Source organism: Centruroides vittatus, unplaced genomic scaffold (genome assembly GCF_030686945.1).
Source record: "Centruroides vittatus isolate TY-2023 unplaced genomic scaffold, ASM3068694v2 contig_3146, whole genome shotgun sequence".
Lineage (NCBI taxonomy): Eukaryota > Metazoa > Arthropoda > Arachnida > Scorpiones > Buthidae > Centruroides > Centruroides vittatus.
The window spans coordinates 406,629-432,928 of record NW_027122026.1 but is presented as its reverse complement, the minus strand read 5'-3'; the positions used below and the strand labels follow the sequence as shown (position 1 = coordinate 432,928).

Sequence of the window (26,300 nt, the reverse complement as noted above, 5' to 3'; positions counted from 1 at the left end):
GGCGGCTGACACCCCCGCTACGCCACTGGTGGTAGTATATTGAGGGTAGGTATTTTTTTTTTTTTTTTTTTTTTTTTAACTCTTTCCGCCCTGTGGGCACTAAGAGGGCCTCTTTTAGTAGGCCCATTATGGGTTCGGCCAGGCCCACAATGGGGCGACCGGGTGGTGAGGGACGGGGCCCGACATATCCGAACGGACCACCCCCCCGAAAAATTCCTGGGGATTTATTGAGGGTAGGTACTACACTTACCAGTTTAAACTCTAATCTAAGGTAAGATCAGAGCTTTATAATAATTATAATAAAATCTAGAAAAGAACTCAATTCCAGATGAGACAATCTGGATTTATATCACTTGTCTAATTGCCTAAAACTCAAATCTAGAGGCAAACTAAACAATCTAGATTAAGATGAGAGAGATGGATTATAAAATCCTGCCCAACACATGGTAAAGACTTTAATGTTTTGACCTAAAGTAAAATGGCGATCGATAGTTACTGTCGTTACCACCTTAAATGGAGCAGTCCATCCTTCCTGACAGTTCGTCAGGAGGTTGGTACTCCAACTTTATTCGCGACCTCGCTTCGCATCTTGCTTTGCAAGGGTTTAAATACATACGTGCGGACGTAGCCGCTATATTATTATCCCGACATTGTTATCTAATTTATAATTTATTTGTATCCGGATAATGTTGATGAGTTCGAAAGTTCACTCATGTTAGAATGTTTGTTAAGTTTTTGAGTAGTGACAGTTTGTCTTTTCCTTGTCTAAGCTCCTATGAACTCCCCTAACACTTTGTGCACAATACTCACTTCGGTATTAAGAGGATTCTTATGTCTTATTGTGTTGTTCTATGGTATTAGTGTGTATTTCTTCTTCCTCCCCGTTGTGTTTGATGATTTAATTTACTTAAGTGAGCAGAGCAGAGTATATCACTATAGTCTAAAGTCTAGTATGAAATATATTAGCACCGTCTCATACTATTGATGTTGAAGAGGTGAACAATTTGGCATTTATGTCGTTCAAATGATTTAGTTATGTACATTTGCGGAAAGTATCCTAGGCAATTTGAATTAGTGTAGAAATCACCTATGTGTTACGGTAGAGAGGTGAAAGTCCCATTGCAGATTTTATGTATTTCACCGAACTTTTGGACCTATTTTATATATAGAGTTCAGCAATCCCAAGGAAAGCACTGAGAATTAACTTATAAAGAGGATGGAAGTGAAATGGAATGTCCTAAACTCAGCATTGAATGTGAACACTAAAGACCTGTTACCAATTTGTACTACCCTAACTGCTACAACAGAAACATTCACAGACTGTATTCATCCCTTAGGAAGAGCTAGTTTTTATCGAGATAATTTCGATTATAGAGGTTTCCCAGCATAAATTAGCTAACTGTTATTTACTTATGTGAATATATTTTTTTTTCTATATTTTTTTCTATATTCTATTTTTATAGCTTATTTTAATAAATTCATTAAAATGATGGTAGATATGCTCATTATTGATCAAGATTCGTTTTCGTACTGGCCATTGATATCCTTCTTTATTGCATATCAGCATTAGATTATGTCTTGGTAATTCATATCTGATACAGTCCATTAGTATGTGTGTTGGGGTTTCCTCAGTTCCGCAGTTTTCGCAAAGACCGTCACTCCCATGATTAAATCTTCTGTGGTAGTCTGCAAAATCTCCGTGTCCTGTCAGAAATCTTGTATTTTTATGGTGTATAATAAAGTAACTATTCGTAACTCTTTGGTTTATATCCGGTAGATATTCAAATAGTTCTCTGTCTGTTCTTGACTCTTCCCATCTTCTTTGCCAAATGATTAAATATTTATTTTTTATTTCTCTTTTTATATATTGCTCTGACAGCTTACTGTATATTTCCTTTAGTGTTAAATCACTGGCCTCCTTTGCCAAGTTATCCGCCTTCTCATTGCCAATGTTTCCCATATGGGCTTTAACCCAACTAAGTTGTATCTTATTTATTCCAATTATGATGTTTTGTCTAATACTGTTTATAAGTTCATGCGTATTGTTTGGGTCATTAAGTGCCTTTAGTATTGATTCACTATCCGTGCATACTAGTATTTGTAGATTCTTCTTGTTTGTATTGATCCACTTTATTGCCTGGTGGATTGCAACCAACTCTGCTTGGTAATTATTACATCTGTTATCTAGTTTAAATTTTTTGTGATATTGCTCACGTGTTCTTGTAAAATAGATGAAGGCGGCACCCACTCCCGTTGAACTTCTTGAACCGTCCGTATATACTCTGTGAGGGTGTGATTCATTGTATTGTGTGATTTTGATATGTTTCCATTCGAATCTTTTCAGATGTTGATGCACTTTTAGTTTCTGTTCTATTATGTCTCCGTTTCTGAGGATATCACGGGAATTTATATTCTGTTTAATTATATTTCTGGTGTCTCTTCTTTTATTCACTTCCAGATCCAACGGTAGCAGTCCGGCCATTACACATAAAGCGTCGTTAGATGTAGTGCTATATGCACCTGTAATTCTTAGTAAAATTTTTCTTTGGAGACTAATTATTTTTCTTTTTGTGTGTATTAGATTTACTCTTTTCCCCCATACTTGTGCACCATACGTGACAATTAGTATGATGACACCTTTATAAATTTGTATTAATGCTTTCCCACTCCTGCCCCATTCTCTTTTCGCTACCTTGGCAATCTCTTGGAATAAGTTACCTACTTTATTCTTTATTTGTTCTATCTGTGGTGTCCAGAGGAGTTTATTATCTATTGTTATTCCAAGATATTTTATTTGAGTTGTGCATCTGATTACCTTTCCATTCATTTTTATGGTTGGTTGTCTACGTTCAATTTGACATTTTGTAAAGGCAATGGCGTTTGTTTTGTTCGGGTTGAATTTTAATTTGTTCCTTTTCCCCCAATTAACTATTTTTTCTAAGGTCCTATTGCATTCCTCCTCTACTCTTAATCTGCTACCTGCCGAACAAACTACCATTATATCGTCTGCAAAGGCTGTAATTTTGTTATCTTTTAGAGAATTATCATTTAAGAGATCGTTTAATATTATAGACCAGAATAGCGGGCCCGAACACGAACCCTGCGGGCATCCCATAGTCATGTCTTTTTCTATTATAATATTTGAGTATTCTATGAAGGTCTTCCTGTTTGTTAAGTAGTCACATATGAGTGCGTAGAGATTACGTGGAGCAATTTAGTTCTTCTAGTTTTGTATGGAGGAGAGGCCACCATGCATTATCAAATGCGCCCTCTATATCTAAGCTTAAAGCTATGACCCATTTGTATTTTTGTTTCTCTGTTTCAATTTCGTCTATAACTTTTGATATGGCGTCTTCGGCTGAACAGCCTTCTCGAAACCCGTATTGATTTTTATTTATCCATTTCATTGAACCTAGCCATGCTGTAAGACGATAGACTATCATTTTGTCTAGAATTTTCCCCATTACCGGTAGAAGGGAAATTGGTCGATAACTTCTCGGATCCCGTTTGTCTTTGTTTTTCTGTTTATATATTGGTATGATTTTTGCTTGTTTCCATTCTGATGGAAATATTGCGTATTGTAGGCATTTATTATATAGAGTGTGTAATAGCGATGGAATCTTTTTATTTATGATATTCACCATTTCTATTGTTATTAAATCGTGACCGGGAGCCTTTCCTTTCTTAAAATTAGATATGGTCAATGAGATTTCTTCTTTTGTAAATTCTGGTATGTCTGGTCCATTTGTTTTATAGTTAAGTTGTTCTCTTATTCTCTTTTGTTCTATGGTGTCCAATATGGGATTGTCTTCTTTGACAAATTCATTGATTAGTAATTTTATACATTCGTCCTGATCACTTATACGATCACCATTTTTGCTCTTCATTTCTGTTAATTGAAAATGTTGTCTTAATTTCCCCGCAGCGATTTTATATATTAACCCCCATGGATCACTTTTACTTTTTTGACACAATTTATCCCAACTCCTCTGTTTAGACTGTTTTATTTGTTGTTTGTAGTTCCGTTGTTCTACTAAAAAGTTTTCCTTAAGGTATGTCCTTTGAAGTGGGTCTCTACATTTGTTGTATTTTCTTCGTTTAGCCCGTACTTTACTTTTAAGAATTGTCAGGTCAGATGTCCACCATTTTGCGGTGTTATTTTTCATTTCATTGCATATCGGGATATGTGCACGTAGTGCTTTATTTAGGTTATCTATAAGTTTCTTTATATCGCGCTCAGCGTAACTTTGTTTGTTGCTGTTCCCAGATGTGTTAGTGTTGGTTTTATATCCTGTATAATATTTTCCCATTGTGATTTTCGTAGATTATATTTCTTAGTCGTTACTGTGCTTAGGTCGTGGGTGATGCATATTCTATATATCGATGTTCAGATAAGCTTATTTCGTCATTTACTATCCAGTTACTGATTTCATTTAGGGCTAGGCTGTTTACTATGGAAAGATCTATGTTTGATGTGCCATTTGTACTTTCAAATGTACTAACCATACCTGGTTCATTTAATATAAATAGGTTTCGTCTATTGACAAATTCCTCTACCTCTTCACCTCTAATATCAGAATTATCATCAAACCAAACGTACGAGTGGGCGTTACTATCCCCTCCAAGGATCATTGCGTGACTTTGTTGGTATTTATCACAGAGCCTGTCTAGTTTTTCTGGGTATTCTGTTATATTTGAGTCCATTGGAATATAAAATGTGCAAATTATCCAGTTTTTGCTCTTGTGATTGATTGCTATTGTTGTCATGTTATTGTCACTGTAATCTGTGAGTAACATACATTGTATGTTCTTGTTGTTGATGGCAATGATAGTCCAAGGGGTTTGTTCAATACAATGATACAGAATTTTTGTTGGAAGTGGCCAGCCCATCGGTCTTTTATCTTTACAGTAAGGTTCTTGAATCAGTAATATGTCAAAATGTTGGAGTTTGTTCCCTACTAGTTGAGACACTGCTTGAATTCCTCTTCCTAAATTAATTTAATTAATTTAGGAAGAATTAAATTAAATGTCGTTACCACCATGAGCGCTGTATCGTACCGTTCTCATAACTTTTTAAAATGGCCACTGGAGCGCTACTTGCTTTTCGGAGAAAGAATCGACAAGGCTATAATCTCCATATGAAACAGTAAGAAGAAGAAGAAGAAGGAGCTACTGACGGCCGGATGGCCGAGCGGTAAAGGTGGCAGCCTACCGCTCTGGGGGACCCGGAATCGAATCCGAACGGGTCGAATAATCCCCAGGAATTTTTCGAGGGGTGGTCCGTTCGGATATGTCGGGCCCCGTCCCTCACCACCCGGTCGCCCCATTGTGGGCCTGGCCGCAACCCATAATGGGCCTTCTAAAAGAGGCCCTCTTAGTGCCCACAGGGCGAAAAGAGTTAAAAAAAAAAAAAAAAAAGGAGCTACTTGTCTGTATGCCAGAGCCACTAAAAATATTTTTAAAAAAGACTCCAGAAGCATTTAAAATAACTAGAATAAAGTAAAATTAATTAATAGATTTAAAATTTGGAAATATAAAATAATTTTATTAAGTAGGTTACGAATGAAAATATGACGCAATAACGAAAAACTTTTCGTCATGAAGAACTCGAGAACATCTGGCAACCTGTTCATACGAAAGATGGCGCCTGTTTAGTTTATTATTTAACAACGAGAATCGATTTGATCGAAAATTTTGTTAAGTTTTTATTAATTAGAAGAAAATATTAAGGATGAAAGGCAGAAAAGTAGAAGTATCCATCGAAATTAAACGCGATATAGAAGTTTTTATAGAAGAATTAAGATTTAGGTAACTACATGCTTAAACAGCTGTGTCAAATACCACGTTCTTTATTATTCGTAATATTCTGGGTATAATTAAATTTCTGAGACGGTTGGGACCGTAGATTAATTTTTGTTCGTACAGGGGGGTCTATAACTTTGGATGGAAAATCCCTTATTCAGAGTTTACATCTTACCATATATTTATTACGTATTCAGAGTATAGTTTTAAGAAGGAAACTTTTTCCTCTCTCCACCCAATGATCCAATGTCCTTGTACCTTGTTCCATGCTTGTCGAGGATCCAGCTAAATGCAATGTAGAGAATGGACTAACCCAATATATCTAGCCTGAATATTAATCTGCAAGATTTAATCTTAACTTCTTTCAGTAATATTTAAGGGGATACTATAGATTACCACCTATGGAATTTCAGGTCTTTGAGTATATATCTGAACTTGGGAGACCGAGACGAGTTTAACGATACCCTACTTTTGGACCGGAGACGAAAAATAATAAAGTTATCATACTTTTTTCCAGCGATTGCGCGATGATAGGGAGTCACGTTGCTCTCTTTGCTAAGTTGGCCTTGCTATTGCAATCGGGAGTCGTGTCGCTTGCCGTTAAAATTGCCTTTAGTAGACATTTCCCCCCCCTTTATTTACTTTGTTCAAAAACTACCATGAATCAATAACTAGTGACGTTTAGCACATGGTAGCCTGCCGGCGGCTCCCCTCCAGGAGGTCAGTCGGGAGCACGAACAGTGGGAACGGCCGCCATGTTTGCTGCCATAAGTAACATTAACCGAAATGACGATTGCGCGATGATTGGAAGTCGCGTCACTCTCTCTGCTCTCGTATCGCGTGTTTAACCCTACTGGACATGACCGTAGTCCGATGTCATGGTTTGCAGACTTTACCGCAAGATGGCAGTACTAGCAACTATGGTGCCGTTTTCATGAGAGCATTAAAAAAGTATTAACTTTTTTAATGCTCTCATGAACTTAAAAAGTATGATAACTTTTTTATTTTTCGTCTCCGGTCCAACAATAGGCTACCATTGAACTCGTCTCGGTCCCCTGAGTTCAAATATATAATCAAAGTCCTAAAATTCCATAGGTGGTAATCTATAGTACACCCATATTTGAGGCATAAAATTGCTCTCCTATGGCGCGAAGATCAGTTTTTAATACGTATTCGCCTCTTCTACGTGCTTTGCATGTACACGTGCCTCAGTGGAGGCAAGCCCCAAAGTCCCCTAAAACTGTATAATATCAAGTACTCAGTTGAGTGGGTTACTCGAAGCCAGCATAGTGACATGGGCTAAATAATTAAATGCCATAGTCTTGGAAGTACCACCATTGGCACTACCTAGATGAACTTCTACCTATTCAAGTTTCGACATCCGAGTGGGGAATGGAGGTTTGCAACACACGTTCAAGCATTATACCACATTTAAAGAGACTAGCATCCGTTGCTTATGTGTAATATGGTCAAAAGTGCTTTGTACACCTTCCAATGCCTGTGGTTACCAGAATTTTCGTATACTTGAAAATATTTAAGACCTAGGTTTTCTAGAATGGTTGGTTGATACTATTTAATTTATCTTTTGGACACATGACTACCATACTATAGTCTATATTTTCAAATTTTACATAAGCTGTAAAGTACATATGACGTGTCATTTCTAAGTGCATCTTATCCATTTTGATTTAATTTTCTGTATCAATAGTCTTTTAAAGCATCAAACTTGACAATGTTGACCAGTGGCGTAGTGTAGTGGGGGCGGCAGGGGCGGCCTGCCCCGGGCGGCACTTTTAGGGGGCGGCAAAATTTCACAATAAATAATAATATCATGTAAAAATACCTAAATAAGGGGCGGCTAAATTTTCCTCCGCTCCAGGGGGCTGACACCCACACTACGCCACTGATGTTGACATTGATTTATAAGCAACATATAATGCTATAAGCCTATTTTTGAACTATAAAAATACTTCATCTTGATAGTTCTTTACAGTATTAATCAAATGTTACAAAAGTAGAGATGATGTAGTTTGGAATGACATACTTCATATATTACTTATTCTTATGTGCTTTTGTACAGATTAAGTTTGTTACAATTTAATTGCATTTTATAATTTTTAATTTAAGTATTGCCCAAAATGATTTTTAAAAGCTTTATAATTATTTACAATTGTATATTGAAAATGTAAATTATCACATAATTTATAATTTTTGAAATAAAATTTTTTATAGGAAATTTTCTGATTCTGCATATCTTGCAAAAACAACGTTAGATCTTTTAAAAAGAATTATTTCAGATTCAGATTGGACAAATGCAAGGTATTTATTTAATTTTTATAACTGTTCTTATATAAAACCTCATTTTAGAATAGATTAAAATGTCTAATTCACAAAGACATATTTATTAATCTACAATAATATAAATTTATATAAAAGTTACTAAATATTTTTTGTTAAATTGATAGTACACTTTACCATCAATAGGATCTTAAATTTGAAGAATTATGATACAGCAAACTCAGACTACATTATTTCTATATGAATAAAAGTTATAAGAGATATACAGCAAAATATAAATGTACAAAATATAAAATTATAATTTTGTGAGTTTTTTTTATTTTAGATTAACTTCAACATTTAAATTATTTTTTTAAATATACTTTTCATTCAATTAAAAATATTACATTAATATATAAAAATTATATAAATAAATCTTGACATATGAAAAACATATTCTGATAAAAATAGAAAGACCAAAGAATAGTATTGAGTTTTAAGCAGGTTTTAAACTATTATATAAGTTTCAATAATTGTAAAATAAATAAATGAAAGTTAGGTAATTAATTATTTTTTGTACACAGGGCAGTTTCTCCTAATTTTTTTTTTAAGGAGACAAACTTGATAGACATTTCCAAACCACAGAATTTTTTGGGGTAACCCATCTAAAAAATGCTAAAAATAAAAATCATAGGACTACATCATTTGAGTCACCATTGTTGACAAGACTATGTCTTGTTTATAAAATCATACTGCCTGCTGTGTTACCATCTTACAGGTATGAAGGAATACATGTCAGAAGTTGCAATTTGGCACAGAGTATTAGGTGCTCAAATCATGCACGCATAAAAAAAACCAGACTTGGGGAGGTACTCAGGGGACCAAAAACCAAGTCAAAATAAGATTCAAAATGGCGAAACTCTCTACAAACAGGCAGTAGTGCGAGATTTGTGCATGTGTTCTTCATTGGGAAGTTGGAAATGCGAACGTTGCGAAATCGAATTTTGACAAACGAATCTTTGAAAAAACCCATTTACTTGTCCCATGTTATTTCCCACATATCTCTGGTTGCCACATGCTGACCTTGACCGATTGACCCGAGATATCTTGTTTCAGCATCAGGATGTTTTTCAAAGCAGTTGGCACTAGTCGTTATAATTTTATATTAAAACTAACTTCCAACATATAATTTGTTTTTGTTTTACATTTATTAATATATATATATTGTGCAAAATAAAAAAATAATTTTGGACGATACGATAGCCATGATTATTTTTTTAAAAATGGGAAATTTTTGTTAGGCATCGAAAATTCAAACCTGGGGCAACACTCAACGGAGACAAATTTCGAAATTGGATAGGTTAGTTTAATCGAAAATGCATCATGACCGAGGCCGGCAAAGTTTGAAAGATCGCACTCAAAACCAACGATTTCAAAGATTGGAGAATGAGATCGAGACCTGCCTTAAGTGTCAAAGTGATCCTGCTTACTAGTGAGTCTTTGAGACATAGTCTTGTCCCAAATACAGCTTTGCCGTTTTACTTGTTTAAGTTTGTTTTCATTGCAGAGTAGCACATTGTATGATGAATTTTTACAAGGTGTGTCATGTGATGTTAAAGCAGGTCACATAACACATTTCATCCATCATTCAATGTGCTACTCTGTGATGAAAAGAGGCTTAAGCATTGATAGCTTCAACAGTAAAGAGTTCGTAAGTAGTCTGATTTTTTTTTTTTTTCTGTATTTAGCACTTTTTATATGGGTCACTCCAAAAAATTCTGTCTTGGAAATGTCTTTAAAAAAAATTAAGAGAAGATGCTTTGTGTATAAAAGTAAATGATTAGTAAAAGTTGTTGCTATGATTTAATATATAAATAATTAATATTTTTTTTACATTAACTTAAAATATCTGAATATTTCAATAAATTTTAAAGATAATTTTAAGTTGTGAAATTTGTCATGTATATTTTCTGTTTGTAATTTATAATTGTAAAACATTTTGTATTAATAATTATATCACCATTTAGTTGTATGTTTAAAAGTTGTATTTAAGTAAATAATAAAAATGTTTTATTTCAGTGATTTAATGGAAATCATCAGAAAAGAAGGCAAATGTTTGATAGAAGCAAATCCTGTTGAAACAGCAGTAGGAAATGTTATTAAAAGAGGTTTGAATTAATATGCATCTAAATTTCATAAATTTTATAATGTTTATATACAGGGTGTTTCAAAACTATATGTCAGAAATGTAAAGGCAGGTAGAGGGGACCTAAATAAGCAGATTTTGTAAAGAATGTGGGTGTGGAAATGCCGTTAGAGAGGGCACTGTTGAGTTCGGCAGATGAAAGTGCTTCGCTGGCTTGAATCGTCATTCCCCGCACAGATTTTGAGCAACATGTATCTTTACACCAATGTGGAGCTTGCCAACATGCATTTCATATATGGGGTTGCGCATGGAAATGGAGCGGTTGCTCACTTCAACATTTAAACATACATGTTAGGAATCTGTCTATGGCCAGCATTAGATAGGACAGGGTGGACCTGTTCCTTGGCCACCATGATCCCCAGATCTGATGTGCTTGGATTTCTTCTTTTGGAGACACATTAAGAGCATGGTGTACAATAGTCCCATAACATCTGAAGAAGATCTGGTTGCCCAATTGTCTGTTGCTGCTGGAAATGTGCATGACATGCCTGACGTTTTTACTAATGTATGCCAATCCATATGCTGCTGCTGTGAATCTTGTATTGCTGTTGGTGGTCGCTCTTTCGAGCAACTATTGTAAACTGCTTGATAAATAAATTGTTGCTTTCCTTTGTCTTTACTTGTTTTTTCACTTACCTGTTGTTAATATTGCCTTACTTGCTAGCATTTCAACGCTGCATTTCTGCACCCACATTCTTATACAAAATTTGCTTATTTAGGTCTCCCTCTACCTGCCTTTACATTTCTGACATATCGTTTTGAAACACCCTGTATATATTATCAAATATATAAATAAAATGCAAAAAATGAAATATTAAGTTATTTCTTATGCATTCTTTTAATTTTTATAGTCAATAGTGATAACATTTCTATAGATAATTGTACATAAAACAAAACCCAATGAATGTTTATAATGAAATGATACTGCTGAATTCTTATTGGTCTACATTATGGCAAATTAATTATTAAGATACTAAACCATTTGATTTAGAGGTAGGCAGTTAAGCCATCATCTCATGTTAAATTTAATCATTAGAAATAATTTAATTTAAAATATTTTGGAAGAAAAGATTGGATGGAGATCTGGGTAATGTAACTGGTAATGCAGGAGTTGCAGATTTGAGCTCACTCTGGATGTCTTTCCTTCCAGGATATTCTAGATTAAGTTTACATATATCTAAAATTAAATTTAACACAAGATGGCAGTTTAACCATTCACCTGTACTCAAAATTGCTTAGTAACTTAGTAAATAATTATCCATATTGGAGCCTGATAAGAATCTGACTTTATCATTTAATTATTTTTATGGATATAAAATTTAATATAATTGCTACTCATATGATAGGAAAATTTATAAATTTGAAATAGTATTTTAAAATAAGATTAAAATTTTACTGAATTATTAAATTCATTACATTTATTTCCTACAGTGTTGAAAATAATTAGAGATGAATATTTAATGTAAGTTTAAGCTATGAATATTTTTGGTTAAATATTGAAAATTAAATATTTGTGAGAATAAAATTTGAAATTGATAATTTATAGATTAAGGGGAAAACATGCTGAAGGAGATTTACAAGAATCACTACAAAATATGTGGTTAGCAGAAGGACAGACAGATGACTATGGAGATATTTTACCAAATCTGAAAGTAATTATTTTTTTCAAAAAACCCCATAAAACATTATTAATATTAGGTACTGTACATGTTAACAGTGCTTTGTGGTACTTACACACAAAATAATAAAGCCAATGTCATAGATGATGTGATCCAAAAAATTTTATTCAGATCTATTCAATATTTATTACAATTTGAATAAGTGATAGTTTTAAAAATATAAAAATATTGTGAATATACAAAAAAAAACTTTCTCTTCCATTGTTTCAACACACCAATGACAGTCCAAAAACAATTTTTACATGTGGACATGACCTTTTATTGGAGGCTCCACCTCTGCAATAAAATGCAAATTGGAAATTTCTGTATGGGAAAATTGTTTTTGAACTGTTACTGGTGTGTTGATATGACAGAAGAGGAAAACAAAAACAAAGTTATTTTGTATATTTGTGACATTTTTATATTTCTTAGAATGTAAATACTGTCATCAAGTTTTAATTTTTACTTAAATGATAGTTAATTATTTCTTTGAAAAGTTATATACTCATACAGTAATTCATATTAATCTGACAAATTTTTAAAAATAATATAAGTCATTCAGTAATGATTCCAAAATTATTATCATATTTTGTATCAATTAAATCTATTCTATACATATATAAAATACTTGGCTTGAAATCATCATGAACATTATTTCATTATGAAAGAAAAAAAAAATAGAAACAGCAGCACCAGAAATTGATAAATCGTTACAAAATTTTTGTACACATAGATGAATCACCCTAGTATAAAGAACAATACTAAATAAATATTTTCAACTGTATGTTGTATTGAAGTTTGAAATCATGATACAATCTATTTTTAAAAATTTACTGTTGTAGGTGTGTGTAAAATATTGTTATTTTGCAATGTGATTTTTGATGCATATAATTATTTCAAACTCTAAATTGCATTCAATAAAAGTATTTATGGTGTGAAGAATTGTTCACATTAAATAGATAATTAGACCTATAATATTAAAATTAAATTGATTAAATATCAATCTTATAACTTATAATTCAATTAATTTGGAATTGATATGGAATCAATTCTGAGTTGATTATTTTTTTGCACATCTTTATATACTTTATTTAGTTTTTAAAAAAGAATTTCAATGTTATACTTTTTATATCTTTATATAGATTTATATAGAGTTTTTTTTTTATATATTGTCATTTAATATAGATGTAGATATAAAATTCATCAACAATATAAAATAGGATTCATTGATGATACAGAAAAAGAAATTACTAAGAAACATGAGATACAGAGAGAAATTATAAAAAGGAGATATCAATATGTGCTTAGCTCAAGATTATTGATAATATCAAAAAAAAAAAAAAAAAAAATTTTAATTATATTTTCTCGAAGACATCAAGTATTAAAATTCTCTGATTATAAATAAAATAAGAAGCACATTTTATATAATTTCAGTAATATATATATATATATATTACTATAATATATATAATATATATATATATATATGTACAGTAGAACATCAATTATCCGACTTAATTGGGGACGGGTTGGTCGGATAACCGAAAAGTATAAAAAAATACATTATTAGTACAGTCAAACCTGTTTTTATGCGCTCTTTTTATGTGCGATTTTTATTTGTGCGATTTTTTTAATGCGAATTTTTAATTTGTGCGGTATAGTTGGCGACTAGTCTCGTGCGATTCGTCATGTCTCACGTTGACTTATTATAGCTAAATAAACTTATTGTAGCATAAATGCACTTATTATAGTAATATTATTGCATGAATATGCGAAAAATGAAATAATTTACTTTTTAAGTCAACAAAACACCACCTGGACAAAAATATGTAAAACAGACGATAGACCAGACGATGCAGTCAAGTGCTGACATCTGTTGTCAATAAATTTTATTTCGTACGGTTTTGAGTTATTTTCTACGTGAGACTTCTTTTATGCGGTCCATATTGACCGCATAAAAAAATTATTTTTTTAATTGTGTTGCGAAAACTATTATTTACAGCCATTCGTGAAGTTTCGTGAGATTTTTTTTAATGCGTTTTTTTTAATGCGGTCCCTATCCCCCGCATAAAAACAGGTTTGACTGTATAGTGTATTAGGCCTGGTTTAAATACTAGCCTTCCTTTCATGGTCGAGCCAGTGCTGCCAGCTAAAACATGCAAAAATTTAACAAAAATAATATTAATGTAGCCAAGATATAGCCAAATATTGTAGCACCACATCACTAGTGGACATTTGAATTTGCCAACTAGAACGTGGTCAGTTAACCGATAAGTTGGTTAATCGGGGGTCGGATAATCGATGCTCTACTGTATATATAATATATAGGTTCCGACCTACTAATATGGGTCTTAGAACAACAAAAATTATCTTTAGGCCTTCCAGGAGCCTTAGTTCACTGAAGTACTTGGAGATGTTGGAAATCTATTTATGGACTCTCACTTTTCTTTATCTTACTATAATTATTTCTATTTGTACATTTTTTATTTTTATGTTTTGTTTATACAATTCATTAAGTTATTTTTATTATTTAATTTATTTCTGTTAAGTTTAAAATTTATGCATATTCTATTTTTATTTTATTTAAAATGTTATTTTAATTCTTTTCATTTAAATGTTCCAACTGAAGAAGACCTATATTAATTTTTGGTTTATTAAAAGTATATTACTGGAGTTATATAAGGTTGATTATTATTTATCACATACAAGCAAACTTGCTTTATAGAGTGCTTAGCTAAAAGAATGCTTTTCAGTTATATTCATGTTTATTATTGTTGATGGTGCCCTTCTCTTAAATTAGCTTTTTGAGTTTCTTTATATTATTTTTATCTTTGCATCTATTTTTATGCTTAGTGCTACTGTGCGCTTAATAAATTATGGTATATAAGTTTTTATATGCACTGCATATGGAACAAAACCTGTAATTTGCTTTACGGTGGTTGCACAGAATACATTTACGATTTCAGTTTAAAATAATATTGAATTTGTTGTTCATTATTTTAACAATTAGAGCTGTAAAGATGATTAATCAGTTTTTAGTAACTGTAAGTTTGAACGAGCAAATATATTAAGTAAGTAGGAATAGACATAAGTTATGTATGGAAATTTTAAAATTTAATTATTCCAGATTTACTAAAATTAAGAATAGATTAAATAGAAATATTATAAATTCCGGTAAATGTTTCTAAAGCAGAAAATTATTAATGATTGAGAAATAATTTACAAGATTATTGTGATTGAGGAGCCTAAAACATATCTGTATATTCAATCAGGATCATTTAGTAATTTCTGTTATTTCTTCTTAGAAAAAATATACGTAAAATTTGATAATTTTTTTTATTAACATTGAAATATTTAGTTTTATCATTCATTTAATAAGTCAGAATTTATTCATTGTGAGAATATTTATAATTACACAGCATTAATTATTTTTATATAAAAATAAGAATTTTTTTCAATCTTTTGAGAAATTTATATTTTTATTTCAAATGTATTTTAGGAACAGATTGTTGAAGGCATCGATGAACTTTCTAGAGAAATAGATACGAGGTTAGTAAAATATTTTCTTTAACGAAATTTAAAATTTATAAAATTACATTAGGAATCATGTAAAATATATTTTTATTTATATTTAAAACTTTAGTGCAGATAATATTGTTGCTCAGGCTTTAGAGCACATTCATTCTGATGAACTAATTATGACTGCTGGAAAATCAAGAAGTGTAGAATCATTTTTGAAAGTAATAATAAAATATTCATTATTGTTTACAGTTTAGATATTTTATATTAAATTAATGAATTCTTAATGTGATTTCTAGACAGCAGCGAAGAAAAGAAAATTTCAAGTCATTGTAGCAGAAAGTGCTCCTTTCTATAATGTAAGTTTTAATTTATTTCTAATGTATGCTGTAAATTTATACTGTTAATATTTTTTAACTAAAAACATTCATATTTAGGACATTTTTGTTTGAATTTTTAATATAATTTGAATATAATATCTGCATGTATCTGTTTTAAATGCTTATAGCATGCAGTTTAATTTCCATTTTTAAAATTTGCATGGAATAAGATTGTTCTTAATCTGAGAAAAATCAGAATAGTGATATCTATATTCTCATATGCATATGCTCATTGCTGTATTTACTTTGAATGTAAGAAGCAAATTTTTTCAGGGTTTAGTACCTCTGAAGATAGGGGGGGCATCTTAAATTCAATGTAACACATCATAATTAATAACCTCTCGTGCATGCACTTCATTTCTTCACCACTAATTCCAATTTGTCATTTCAATGATTTCATTAGACCAATATTTGTAATGGTAAATATTTAATAGGTCATCTTAGCACAGCCTTGTTAGTCTATTACAGTAGCATTATTTCTGGGATTGAAATCTCAGAAAATATGCAACACTCAAGAAATGTGGCATTTCTGATGCTTCAAATGGCACTGAAGATAACTGCACATGAGAAGACATGAGCATCAAATCCAGTACTGATTCTGAAGAAGTTTCCAACTTCAATATCTTGAAAGACAGTGATATACCTTACCCTGACTTAGAAGTTTGAGCAAATAAAAGGAAAATTTGTTGAGTAGTTACATCTGTAAGTTATTCATGTTCAGAAAATAACTGATAAATTATAAAAGAAAAATCTTCTTTTATTTCTAACTCATAGAAAACAGAGTTTAAAATAAATATAGTACAAATGACCATCACTGTAAAAGAACAATGATCTGGGTTGGAAAACCCACTGTTAAGAACCATCCTGCATGAACTTCATGCAGGATGGTTCTTGATGCTTTCTTGACTTTATTATCATTTTGTAATCCCTCAATTTGCAGAATACAAGTCTCCAACATGATGAGGGCTAGTAGACATGAAGTACTGGTACACATTTTGTGGGGATTTGCAGCCATCTTCTGTTAAAATGGTTGTCAATTGATTTTTATTTCTTGACTCTTTTTGCTAAAACTAGTTTTTTGGAAGTAGCCATAAATCTTCTTTAGGGTTCATGTCTGGAGAATTGAGTGGTCAGTCAATAACTTAGATGTTGTGGTTTCTTAATGCAGCAATGGAAACCACAGTATGTATTTTGGCACTATTCTATTGAAATAGGAAGTCACCTTTAGAAGCCAATCAGTCAAGAGACAGGAGGAGGGTGTCATTTAGCACTCTACTAGTCAACTACTTTTAATGCTGATTCATAAAGAACCATCTTATCTAAGCAAGTAATGCTGAAACATTTACATCTTAAGTGGAAATTTAACTTGCTGCTTGATGCAGTTTTTCTTCAGACTTCTCTTGGTCCTCTTCTATAGTCCTTCTCTTGATCTTTTAGTGGTCATTTTGATCAAATCTGGCTTACCAATCTATTCTTCCCATAGCATTCTCTATGTATGTTCCTGGTCGCTGAGCCTTGGTTTCTCAGATAAACATAAGATCGTCTCTAGCTGACAGCCTTTTGCCTTCCATATCTTCTCTTCAGCACAATGGATTAGATGGAGTTGTAGTGCTTAAGGAAGGACAAGACTGAGGATTTGGGATGGCAAGGTTTCTCTCAATTTCTCTTATCATGATACCTGCTAAATGTTTTTCAGGAATCTTTGCTCTGATATCAGTATATAGCATTTGTCAGTACAAAACATTGATGTTTGGACATGTTGCCAGTGTACTCATTTGCTGCAATGTGAAGCAGATTATGCTGGTAGAAAATTACAGGGATTGACAGAATGGTCACCATTGCCAACGATGTATGAACTTCAAGGCCAGTTCTCTTACTAAGTATGAAATATTTTCATGTGACCTCTGTAATAATTCTTGAATTTCATTTCACTTTTTTTAGTAAAACCAATAACATAAAATCTTTCTTTTTCTGATTTGTATCATCTCCACATCCTCAATAATGACACATTTTTATAAATGTTCAGAGCATTTCCTGGGATGGGGTGCATGAACTTCTGGGTCAAGGGGGAAAGTATAACTTCCTTTACTGTGCAATAAATACTGAAGAAATCTACATCAACATCAACAAAATTGGTTCTTTTAATTATCACTGAGATAAATGATCTATTTTTTCAAAGGAAAAGTCTATGGGTGAGCAGTTACAAATTAAGATGTTTCATTGATTTAGTGCAAGGGAGTCCAACCCGCAGCCCAATAAACGTGTAAACAAAACCGACAAATTGTTTTATTTTTTTATTTATTTCTTTCAATGGCATAAGCTGAAAAAAAAGTTTCACAAAGCTGTAAACGTTTATACATATTTTATTTTTGAAAGGAAAGGAAATATTTTCAAATACTTGGAAATGTGTAAATAAGGAAGGAATATTAAATAAAGCTGAAGTTGTGACTCAAAGGATTATTGACCCGAATTCTGGTAAAGGAGAGAAAGGCCAAAAGATAAAAAAGTAGTGAGAAAGGTTAAATAGACCTTCTGTTATGCAAATATTGGCCCTTAATTTTTCAACCTTTTTCACTTCTCTATCTTTTGTCCTTTTTCTCTTTTCTCCGCTTTTGAGTCTATAATCCTTTGAGTCCCAACTCCAGCTTTATTTAATATTCCTTCCAGCATTGCAAGATTTAGCTACTTTGTGCCAAATTTGGCTACCCTTTTTTTATTTTGGCAAATTGGTTACTTTTTATGCTATATATTATTTATAAATATATTAGTTGAATAAAAATTCACTTTAAAATGGTGTTTCATCATTTTTTTATTAATTAGAGAACCAAAGAAAACAAATATTTGTGTTTTTCAAATACATTTTTGTTTGTATCCTTTATAATATATGAATTTATCTATTTCTAAGTAAAAATTGAAATTGTCTGTAGAAGTAATTTCTTAAAATATCCTTTTTCATGATAAAGTTTTAATACTTATTACTATGATCTAGACATGTTAATCCTTAAATATACTTGTATATTTAAGGATTGGGCCACAAGTATATATAATATATACTTGTGGGTCAAAATTTTATGACTTCTTCCAATGTGGCCCAGAGGAACAAAAAGGTTGGACACCCCTGATTTAGTAGCATCTAATTATATTCAAGTAAATTCAGTAGTAAAAAATAAATTTTTGAAAGCAATTAATATCACCATTATCATCATTCTTTTCTCATATTATCTCAAGTATAGATATGTTTTCAGGTATTTAATTAATATACTGTATTTTAATTTTTTTTTACAAATAGTTTTCACAATTGATTTCCAACAGCTGCTCTTATATTCATTTCTCCATTTCAAGTGTGACTCAATATCTTCCATTCATTATCTAATTGCATTTTTTGCATCTCTTCAATGCTCTTGCAGGATATCTTTTTTTGTTTCCATTTCTCTAGCTTTAATTCCTCTATGTTTTTTAGAATTTTTGTTTCTAACATTACATTTGCTACATTTATTTTTTTAAATGCAATTTTTACTGCCTTACACAAAAATTGGTATGCACTGTACATTAACAGCACAAACAGGAAATTAAGAGCACATATTCTTATATATCAGATTTGCATCCAGAAAAATGCCATTGTTGTAATCTGCTTACATAAGTTTGCAGATGAAGATTAATAACAGGATAGATAATTTTTATATAATTAAGCAGCTTATAAATCTTAATAATTCAGAAATTCTAAAAAGACGTCTTTTTGAAATTAACAATTTTAACAAATTAAAAAGGTTAGTTTGCAAGGTTGCTCTAATTTATTTGAAAGAAAATTTAATTAAAAACAGCATCTTTTAAATGGATATGTAATTACCCAGGTACCATTTAAAAGTACAAATGTTTAGCATTACTTCAATTCACTACTCATTTTAGTATATAATAAAATATATTTTTTATGTGAAAAAAATCTGAGAGCTCAGTTTTTATCTTAAAATAATATATTTTTAGTTAATCCAATTAATTAAAAAATTTAGTTTTCAAATAACATATAATGTAACTATTTTGTTTCGTAATGAATAACTTTTTTTTTTATAGGGTCAAGAAATGGCAAAAAGTTTAGCATTAAACGGAATTGAAACTACAGTTATACCTGATTCATCAATATTTTCAATTATGTCAAGAGTAAATAAAGTAATTCTTGGAACTCACAGTGTTATGGCAAATGGAGGGTAAGAAAAATATTTCAAATATATCAAGAAGTATGTACTTAATTGTTGAAATTTTTATAGAATTTTTTAATTTATAAATTACAAATTTCAGTCATTCAATTATATATTCAAGTGGAAAACAATCTAGAATTCCATGAAAACATTTAAACTTAAAAAATAAGTCATTTATTAAGCATTTTTTCATATATATATATATATATATATATATATATATGAACTGGACTTTCTTTTCTGGACATTTTGACTTAATAGATTTTACTGTGTATATATATGTATATGTATATATATATATACACAGTAAAATCTCATTAAGTCAAAACATAGAGTAGAAAGAAAGCCCAGTTTTAAGTTAATGAGTTTAATACTGAATTTTCTCTAATTTTTCCATTGCCATAAATTTCCCATTATCAAACTATTTCTCAAGAATCTGTTCACAGAATTCTTACATAATTGTATAGAGTTAATGGCATTTTTGTGAGCATATTCAAGGCCTTATGCCCTAATTTTAATGCCAGTAACATACTATATCAGTAAAAAATGTCAATGCAAAGTTTTAATGGTATGATCTTGTGTTTATATGGAACCATAGTGTTTGTTTATCGTAAGCATTTGCATTTACATTTATTGACAACTTTGAGTTAATGCAGTTTGATGTTGCAAAGTTTTACTGTCTATATATTTTTAAATTTTGCATATTAATAAATTTTTTAGAATAGTAAAAAGATTTTTAAAAATTATTTTATACTTCAGTAAATCCTCATTGTTTAAATCTAATAAAACTTGGTCTTATTAGACTAGAGCATCAACTAGAGCAGCGGTCAACAACCTTTTGGACCTCATGGACCACTAAACTCACAATTTTGAATCCCGCAGACCACTATCATGAATTTTTTTAAATGATACAAAATCTGTAGAATAATGATCATAAGAGTTCAATTTTACTATATTAATATGAAACTCTCGTGTTTAATTATAACAAATTAATGCAAGCCAAAGTTCATTGCTGCTTGTTTGAAATAAGTTTATGAGTTCTTAGCACTTTTCCACGAAGGACGACAATCGCACTTACAATACTGTTTATTGTTCATTATTTATTGATAACAGTCACTTTGTATGGTTTAGATTCAAATAAAAACCTCCAATGAGTGAAAAAAGCAACTAAGCATTTTGCATTTCTTTCGTAATAAATCTTCAGTTGATCAATGTCCAAATTTCTCCACAGACCACCAGTTGCCAACCATTGAATTAGAGCTTATTGTTAAGTTCTTTGATTATTTATAAGCTATTTAAATATTAATTAATGTAATAGTTTTTTAATATATTCAATAAATCAGTATCAATATATATATATATATATATATATATATATATTTTTAAACTTAATACATTTTATTATTTAATAGTTTGAAAGCATTTAGTGGTTCCCATGCATTGGCTTTGGCAGCTAAACATTATTCCGTACCAGTAAGTTATCATACTTTTTAATTAAAAGAGTAAATTGAATTCAAATAAATTAATATAGTCAGAATATTTTAAAATTTATTTTAGTTAATTGTTTGCGTTCCTGTATTCAAACTTACTCCGCAATATCTCTGCTCTCATGATCAAGTAAGTGATTTTATATGAGTGATATGAGTTAATGTGTTTAATTGATTATATTAAAAGTAATATTAATCAATTAAAAATATTTTATAAAATTTTTGAAAAATTTAGTACTTTCTTAAATTGTGAATTTATAACTTTTATTGTTAATTAGGATGCTTTTAACTGCTTTGCATCTCCAGAAGATGTCATGACTTTTGGAGAAGGTAATTTTTTGTACTTTGAAATAAATATGAACTGATTTTATGTATAGATGTTTTTATGATTTATAATTTATTTTTATTAAATATTAAGAATAAAAAGTAAATTATAAATATTTTTGAAATTGTAACAGCAATAATCAGATGTGATTTGTACTGATAGTATACATTTTGGTTCCTAATTTTTTGACATATTATGAAATGACAAATGTAATTGTTACACCCTTCTGACCTCTCACCCTCAATATAAAACATGGAATATCATCAAATTATAAATTGATAAGATGAATATGATTATTTTTCATTTTATATATATATAAGTAAAAATTTATAAAAATTTTATTTTACTTATATAATAAAAACATTATGATATGAATGTAATTATCCAAAGAACATTCTAGTGATTAACTTAATTTTAATTTGTCAATAATTGAAATGTAAAAACTGGAAAGTTTTTCAAAGTTGAAAAATGATTTAAAAATTTGATGATAATTAGAAATATTTTATAAAAAGAAAACGAGTCTTACATATATTCAGAATTTTCAGATTGTTAACGTCAACATTTGTTCAAATCTTTATGTAATTACAGTACATTTCTTTTGTTATAAGATAAATAATGATTTTTTAAATTAACTTTAAAACAATATTTCTTTTATTTAAAGATATATAATTCTTATATAATTTATATTATATAGAATTATTATATTTTATTTGTTTAACTTTGTAAAGTGTATAAATGAATTTTATTTTTAAAAACTTCATAATTATATTTTAATTCTATTCTTAGGAAAAATTTTATCGGATGTTCAAATAATTAACCCCGTATTTGATTATGTACCACCTGAATTGGTCACGTTGTTTGTTTTAAATATGTAAGTATACTTTAAAAAGAGAAATTAAATTCTTAATTTTTAACAATGAACCAAAATATACTAGATTTGTTTATTATTATTTATTATTATTACTACACTTCCTGATTACTTAAATAAATATTAAATTAATTTGGCTTAAAGATTATGGAGACAATGGATGATCATGAGCATGGGCTATGAATAAAAAAAATAGTTCAAATTTGAGGAAAAAAATTATATACAGATAAGTTTTAGAATATTTATAGACAGGAAATTTTTATGTAATGTTATATTAGCAGTATCTATCTACTGTATTAAGAGTGATTGAAAGGACACACAAAAAGAAATGGGAAATAATTTAATTTATAAAAATATTTTTTTTTAAACATGCTTTTACATTATGCAATACACCTAAGCTTACGCATCTGAAGCATTATTTATAAATAGGATTACTGATTTAATTACAAGGGTAATCACAAAAGTAAGGTCTCCAATTTTTTTAAAAATACAAATAAACATTTATTTTCAATAGTGTTCATGTCATTTTAAAGCTTGAACATTTATCTTTTTTCTACATAATTGCCATTGCGGTCGATTCATTTTTGTAGGTGCTGTGGCAGGTTTTGCATGCCCATGTCATACCAGTTTGCAGGTACCATCTTGTGCACACCTTCCGATATTGAAACTTTTCCATTAAAATCCTATGAATGGTGCTTTGGGGAAACCCCAAGAACCAAAATGCAGAGATCATCCAGACTCATTCGCCGATCTTCACGCATGGTTTGCTCAACGTCCGTGATTGTCTCGTCAGAAATTGATAGTCTCTCGCGTCTTTCTTTGTTGTGAATTTCAGTATGATCAGCTGCAAACTCCCTACACCACTTGAGGATGTTTTTGACATTATGCACGCCTCACCATACACTTCTGTCAATTGGTAATGAATTTCAATCGGTTTAACACGACATGGCAGCAAGCTGGTATGACATGGGCATACAAAAATGCATCAACCGAAATGGCAACTATGTAGAAAAATAGATAAATGTTCAAGCTTTAAAATGATATGAACATTATTGAAAATAAACATTTCTTTGTATTTTTAAAAAGGTAGGAAACCTTACTTTTGGGGTTATCCTCATATATTATTGTTCATTTTTTTTGAGATTGGGAGTGGAGGATGTTGGGGTTGAACTATCTTTGCCATAAACATCGGCACATGCATTTACATATTTACATCTAAAACATCATTTGCAAATGATATTTTAGATTCTACATTTGGTTATATTTATTGGGTTTTGGATTGGTGCCACCTCTCTGAAAACATTATTAAAATGTATTGTCATTGGCTTAAGTATGCCCTCAAAGTTTCAGGCCTTCTATCTTAATTAGAAGTGAATGAAATTTGAGGACATGATACAAAGAAAGTTACCGTATTTTACGGACTATAAGACGCACTTTTTCTTCGAAAAATTGCCTCCAAAATTCAGGTGCGACTTATAGTCTGTAGCGTCTTATAGTCCGTAAAATACGGTAAATAAAAGCATTTTAAAATAAAACGGCAGGCAATATAAAGAACAATCTTTTAATTGTTTAAAGTGTACATGTAACTAAAACTATCAAAAATAGAAGAGATGGGATCATCCAGTATTTTCAATAATTTAGCATTAAATGATAACACATTGCCTGTCAGCATTTTGGTAGTACATTTAAAAGAGCTACTGACACAGTCTTTAATTTTAGGTTATTATTGTATTTTGCTCATCTATAATATATTTTTGCCTCATTTTTATTTGATGTATTCATTTTACTTAATCATTCTCACTTCCAGTCTGAAGCCATTCTAAATCTTTTTAATTTTTTGAATTTTAAAATTGTTTCTATTCCATAGTCCATATACCAATCTGCTAACAGTTCAATTCCTGAAGATAGCTTCCCAGTCAGCTGAAAACATTTGCTAAATAAAATATATCTGTTGGAAGAGGCTAGAATTGTTATTGTTTATTCAAAACACTAGTTTACAAGACTTATTAATTTAGCATCATACCAGTTTGAATGCATGCTGGATTAAAGGACCTTCACTTTATATGTATGTTTAAAGATCCTTTAATCTAGCATAATACACTAAATTATATTGAATTAATAAATAATTATCTCACTTTATCTTTTCTATGAATATATTAAATAAACACGCTTTTTTACTTTCAATATTAAAATATTTAATATATTAAAATTTTCTTTACAGAGGAGGAAATTCACCTACATACATCTACAGATTATTAAGTGAACTTTATCATCCTAATGATTATGTTCTTTAATTAATATATAATAAATATTGTAAATAATTCATGATCTGTTTGTTGAAATTTATTTTCAAAAGAAATTTCTCTGGTAGAATTGTAAAATAATAAAATAATCTTTGAATTATTTTATAAATAAAAATAATTTAATGTTTATTTGTGCTTTGATCTTTGAAAAATAAACATTATTAAATATTAACATTGCGTAAGAATATATATATTTTTTAATCATGTTATAAGAATTGATTTACTTAAATTCTTATATAAATTATAATTATAAATAATAAATTATTTTACAAACATCACTAACAGAAATAATGTAAAAATGTGGTAGTATTACATTAATTGCATCTTTGTATAATTTGTAACATTTATTTTTTTTTTGCCAAACACAAATACAGTACTCTGTGATGGCAAACTTTTTTCATTTGTAAAACATGTAAACCAGTCACAAATCTCATTACAAAAGAGGTTTGACAGCTGAATGACTACAGTGGTAAAGGCATCAGCCTAAAGCTCTGGGGATCCAGGTCAGAAATCTTAGAAATTTTTCATGGGCAGTCTGACAGATATGTTAGACTCCCATCCCTTTCTACCCAATCATCTTCAATGTGAGCTTGATTAAAGGCTTTTTCCCTCATGATAAGCATGAGGGGAAGCCTGAGGTTTGTGACTAGTTTACAGCTCAACAAACAAAAATAAGGTTATAATCATTATCATACAGATATAGACCAGAACCCATTGAAATAACAAATACTTATGAGGTTTAATTGTTCTTATCTATTTTGGTATTTTTCTATTAAATTCATTTGTTGGTTAATGTTTGATTATATTTAACTCTACTGTACTGTATTTTTCTATCAGAAAATACAGATAAACATTTTATAAACGGCATAAAATGATTTTAAAAATGGCCAAATACAATTATGACAGATAATTGGATACCATATATAAGTTAGAAACAGGATATACGTAAATATCATCAAGACCGGATAATACTTCCGGTTTCATTCAAACATCATCAGGAATTAAAAATAGTTAATAGATACGAATTAAATGCCGCGATTTAATTATAGTTACATAGTTTTATTTTTAAAAAGAAAAAGATGTTCAGTTAGAGGTTAAATATTGTTAAGTAAGTCCACAAAAACATTGAAAACGTAAGGGATGACGACGAGAAGACAAGTCTTCTGGTCGTCATCTAACACTGTGTTTTTTTTTTTTTTTTTTTTTGGGCGATAAAGTAATTAATAAGCGGTACTGAATTAATTATGATGTTCTTAGATGTATGATAATCAGTCAAAAATTT

General features: G+C 30.2%; 1 protein-coding gene across 1 annotated transcript; it reads left to right on the top strand.

Annotated features, from left to right (window-relative positions):
- The first annotated feature begins 5,609 nt into the window (after positions 1-5,609).
- Positions 5,610-25,190, top strand: eIF2Bbeta (eukaryotic translation initiation factor 2B subunit beta). Its single transcript, XM_067268082.1, has 14 exons — positions 5,610-5,808; positions 8,035-8,121; positions 10,159-10,247; positions 11,717-11,747; positions 11,832-11,937; positions 15,443-15,492; positions 15,587-15,683; positions 15,762-15,821; positions 19,911-20,044; positions 21,448-21,508; positions 21,593-21,652; positions 21,801-21,852; positions 22,634-22,718; positions 24,937-25,190. Exons 1-14 carry the CDS (start codon positions 5,732-5,734, stop codon positions 25,007-25,009), a joined length of 1,062 nt encoding a protein of 353 aa, XP_067124183.1. The 5' UTR covers positions 5,610-5,731; the 3' UTR covers positions 25,010-25,190.
- The last annotated feature ends 1,110 nt before the right edge of the window (positions 25,191-26,300 follow it).